At 51.1% G+C, this 4,818-nt stretch overlaps 1 protein-coding gene across 3 annotated transcripts in view; it reads left to right on the forward strand.

Moving 5' to 3' along the window:
* The first annotated feature begins 1,186 nt into the window (after positions 1-1,186).
* N4BP2L1 (NEDD4 binding protein 2 like 1) overlaps positions 1,187-4,818 on the forward strand; it is a 28,928-nt gene continuing 25,296 nt past the window's right edge. For 2 of the 3 annotated variants that reach the window (XM_012810016.2, XM_023517759.1), the window contains exon 1: positions 1,187-1,526. In XM_012810016.2, the coding sequence (XP_012665470.1) occupies positions 1,348-1,526 (179 nt within the window). In that variant the 5' untranslated portion in view covers positions 1,187-1,347. The remainder of the gene's footprint in view (positions 1,527-4,818) is intronic. The other variant, XM_003797601.3, reaches the window with a different exon arrangement.

Consider the following 4,818-nt stretch of genomic DNA (forward strand, 5'->3'; position numbering starts at 1 on the left):
AAGGCAGTTTTTCAGGCTGGGTAAAAACATGCTTCTAAGAAGACTGGACACTTAGCGTATAAGTGTCACTATTTTTATGATTCACATATATTTTCTGTTCCTTATGGTTTTCACCATATTAGAGAAGCCTTTGAAATTCCCTTGTCTCTGAGCAGCACCGAGAAGAATCAAGACAGTCTACTTTCTCCTGGCCGGGAAGGGATGTTGAAGGGAGAGCCGCTCATCCTCCACGCCTGCCCCACCCCCAGAGGGAAATCCCCAAGGGGAACTCGAAGTTCTCAGCACAGAGCGCGCCCCTAGCTGAATAGCCTCTTCCTAACGCTCTTGGTGAAAGGTCTACGTTTTTGGAAAGAATTCACACCTTCACAATTCCTTTTCACAATTTCCATAACTTACCTGCCAGAAACAAAATTTATCTACGTTAATTTTTATAGTCAAAGCCACCACATAGCCTGGAATTTCCAGGATTTTGAATATTGTTTCTTTCGGTTTTGCACATGCTGAATTTTGGTTCAGAAAACAGGATCACTCTATCATGTTCCCGAGTGCGAACTATTGGAGAGTCACTATGGTGATCAACCAATGGGTGCTCACTAGTTCTGGAACTCGAAGCTTGAGTCTGTGCACTTCTCTGCGAGTGTGCCCCGTAGATCTGAAAGAGTTCTTAGGCCCCGGTTTCTTTTCAGATGGCATCAAAGCAGGCCATAAGTTCATAAGACAATCTGACTTTTAAGGGGTGCTTTTTCTGAGGAAGAAGAGATTTAAAGTTAAATAGAGACAACAAAGCTTTCTAAGAATGTTTTTGGCTAAGATACTGGCCCAGGGAGAGCAGTGTTCGCCCTTGGGACACCAGCCAGATGTTGCTTTTCACAAACTGGGGGACACAGTGGCCTTTACTGTTACTGTTACAAATGCTATTCACGTTCCTTAATCTTCAACTAAAATTATTTCACTTTCAAGGTCTAAGCTGGGGTGTAGGAGGCCTGTGGTCGGAGGGCTGGCTTCCAGAGCAACTACAGGGAAGTGTCCCGGAGTTCCATGGGGCGCCCCCTCCCCTCCCGTAGGGCGAAGGGCACGGCAGGAACCTGGAGGCGGCGCCGGGGTGGTGTGGGGGCTGCGTCACCCGCGTTTTCTGGGCTGTTTCAATCTCCCAGCGCCCGCGGCTCTCCAGGTAGGGACGCCCCCTCCCACGCAGCGCGGCTCGGGCGGGTGGGGAGGAGGGGCTGGTCTCCGAGCGCCCGCCCCTCCATCTATCACATGGCCGGAGAGTCACAAAAACAACAGCTTTGGCCAAGACCGTGACTTCAGGAAAGGGAACCCAGGGCCCTCACAGCCAGCCCCCTCCCCATGGAGGACAGTTTTCTTGAATCCTTTGGGAGGCTGAGCCTCCAGCAGCAGCAGCAGCAGCCCGCGCCGCAGCAGCGGGTTCGGCCGCCGCCCCCGCGGGGGACACCTCCGCGCCGCTTTAGGAAACACCTCTACCTTCTGCGAGGCCTCCCGGGCTCCGGGAAAACCACACTGGCCAGGTAATGACAGCGGCCTGGGCGCCGGCGCGTGGGCCCCGGGCCACCACGCTCCCCGGCCGAGCGCGCCCCTGTCCAGAGCCGCTCCTGGGCGCCGCTCGCGCCCCCGCCGAGAGCGCCTGGCCCCGGCCCGGCCTCGCGGGGAGCCCGGCTGCCGCCCGGGGAGCCTTCGCTGCCCCTGGTCCCCAGGGCCGCGGGCGTGCTGAGAGGAGGGCGCTCGTCTTGTTTGTTTCCCGCTGCGCTGCCCCGGGAGCACGGACTCGGCACTGCGCCTAGCGCGAGCCCCAGATGGCACCGACCCCTTCCCCGGCCATGCCCGGCCTAGTGCCAGCCGGCGAGGCAGCCTTCGCCGCCCCCAGCCCCGGGTCGGGTAGGCCCGCAGGGACTCTTCGGGAAAACCGGTGGTGACTGCAGAGAAAACCGCCGGGCCGCCGGCTAGCGCGCAGGCGGCTGCCACAGTGCGTCAACAGGCGTTTTAACTGGAGCGAATATACTGGGGGTCCGGGGCTGGGGGCCAGGGTGGCAGTGGCCGTGGCCCGGAGCTTGCGGGCCCGCTTTGAAAATCTGCGTTTCCTTTGGCAGCTGCGAAGACGCACAGGTGCACGGGGGAGGGGGGGGCTGGCGGCGCCACCACCGACCGTCATTGACAGAGCCTCGCCATGGGCGCCCAAATTCGTTCACTTGCGAATTGCGTAAGCGGTCCTCCCACCCCGGTACCAAGTCAGCGGGAATTACGCGGGCTGCCTGCCTGCTGCCTCTTTGCTAGGCCCACCGCTCCAGCCTGAACTCCCACCACTCCCCGCCTCGGACTTGAGGTCCCAGCAACGGTGAACTGCTTCTACCCTGTAAACCAAGCTGTTCCTCTCTTGGCCCTGGCCGACGCCGGCCCGCCTTCCTGGCTTGCCCTCCCACCTTGCTTTGCCCAGCTGGTTTTACTTATCTTTTAGGCCTGGGCAACTACACCACCCTGCCAGGAGAGGCCCTTCTTCTGGACTCCTTGGCTTCCTGTTTACGCGAATGACTACGCTTAGTTTCGCTGCTTCTTATCCTCTTGTAAGTTTCTTGAACGTAGGGGCCATTTCTTACGCCGCCAAGCTCAGTGTCTGGCACGCAATAGCTGTTCAATAGAGGAAGCGTTCCCTTGCCTTCAAAGAGCTTTCCGTCTCATTGGAGACATAAGGCTAGGTAGGGCTTTGGAACTGCTGAGGAATTGAGGTGGCCTACAGTCATGTGCCCATTTCAATGGTACTCAGTAATCTTAAGAGAAGGGGCTGAGTCATTTGGGTGTCCGGGAGCTGTGACAGCCCTGGTGAGGTGCTGTCACTTTTAATTAGGATTCCTGGTTGATTTTTGGAGTAAGAGCCTTTAGTCAAAGACTTTTGCTACATTTCCTTGGATTACAGAGCTAGGTGACTTCTGGAGTTTCCCTGGGTGCCCTTTCCTAAGCCACAAACACATTTCAGTAGTCTCCCTCTGGAGCACTGGGGAGGTGGCAGACAGTGGTAGAAGGGGAACCTTTGATCCAGCAGAACTGAGTATTTTCTGAATGTCAAATCCTATTTAATTTTACTTTTGCGTTGCTCATCTGTGGCCTTTCACACACTGAGTTTTAAAAAAGGAAGTAAACATCTGTGGCCAGACTTTGATTCTGACTGTTGGGAAGGGAAGCTGTGTCACGCAGAATGTCGGGGGTTTGGACTCACATTCCTCATCTGTAAAGACAGTGGGTTGCCTGGGTGGGCTCTAACATTCTACACTTTTAGGATTGTAATTCCTGATTGGCATTTGGCTAAGCAGAAGACACCGGATGAGAGACCAGCTTATTACAGGACATCTCTCTAGGGACGACTGCAGTGACCCTGGCCTGGGAGCCTGAAGATTGTGCCTTTAGATCTCCTTCATGACTAACTAGCTGGTGACTTTGGGCAATCTCGTAGCTTCTCTGGGCTTGATGTTCCTTAGATGTGACTGTTGAGGAACGATTAGATGAGAGGATTTATCGAAGATCCATCTTAATTTCCACTTGTCAGACTTAAAAATAGTTTGTGCATATCAGTTAGGTAAAGAGCTCTGACCTTGGTGTCAATTTATGGCTTCACATTCAAGCTCCACCATCATCAGTTTCGCTGTTCACACAACTCCTCTGTGCCTCAGTTTCCTCTCCTCTTAAATGGGGATGTCTGCTCTGTCTGCCACAGAGGGTTGTTGTGAAGACTGAATGTGTGGGAGGACTGTTTAAACTCTGAAGTGTTGTATAAATTTTAAGAGGTATTAGTTACTGCTTAAGCTGTTGATCAGCTGTGATAAATATTCAGTGTTCCAGGGAAGCAGCCTGGCTCTGAAGGGAAGATGGCAGCTGACTCTGAGTTCTCCTGTCATGCTAGGCACTGGCGGTTCTGGGAGCAGAGGAGCCTTGGCATGCTTTGGAGCAGGTCCTGCATTTATATAAAAGTCTGGGAAGTAAGCAAGGAAATGGGCCACAGCTCAGGAGGCAGGGGCCCTGAGGGAATGGTGGGGAGGAAGTCTCAGATGTGGCCCTTAGGAACTGCCTTCCCCACTTTTGGGGAGGGTGGAGGGGGAGAGTAGAGAGGGGCAAATTGTTTAAAAGTACACATGTATAAAAAACAGTAAAACTGTAAGGTTATTTATGTATTGTTGGATTCTTGGAAATTCATGTTTTCTTTATTATATGTATTTTCCAAATTTTCTATAATGAACATGTATTTCTTAGAATAATAAAACTATTTTTCTTTAAAAATTGGATAAAATTGCCTTTTACAAATGTGGGTTCATCTTTTTCTGCTTAACCTTTATTTCTCATTTGATTAAAGAACTAATAAAATTTTTTTTTGAAATTAGGATATGTCTTGTCTTCCAAGTCAATGGTAGGTTTCTGTACTTTCCACCTGTATAGTTTCATAGTTTGAAGTGGCTAGAATGTGGGAAACATCAGTTAAAATTCTTTGACTTATTAAGAAGAAGTTTGAATTTTATTTGCTTTAAAAAATTTTATGCACATCACAGTACTCAAAAATTAGTGTGCTCCCTAAATATGTTTTATCACCTCTATCTCATTTAGAAAACATTTTAAAAATAGTTTCTTACCATTGATGTGTAAGATCTGTGTCCAGGAAATAATTGGACATGTGCATGAAGATAGAGGAATGTTCATCCCAGTTTTTTGTATGACAAAAAATGTGAGCAACTTAACCGTACAAAAATAGAACTTTGGCTCGGCGCCTGTGGCTCAAGCGGCTAAGGCGCCAGCCACGTACACCTAATGTGGCGGGTTCGA

The sequence above is a fragment of the Otolemur garnettii genome, unplaced genomic scaffold (genome assembly GCF_000181295.1).
Source record: "Otolemur garnettii isolate 467f Iridium unplaced genomic scaffold, OtoGar3 scaffold00120, whole genome shotgun sequence".
Lineage (NCBI taxonomy): Eukaryota > Metazoa > Chordata > Mammalia > Primates > Galagidae > Otolemur > Otolemur garnettii.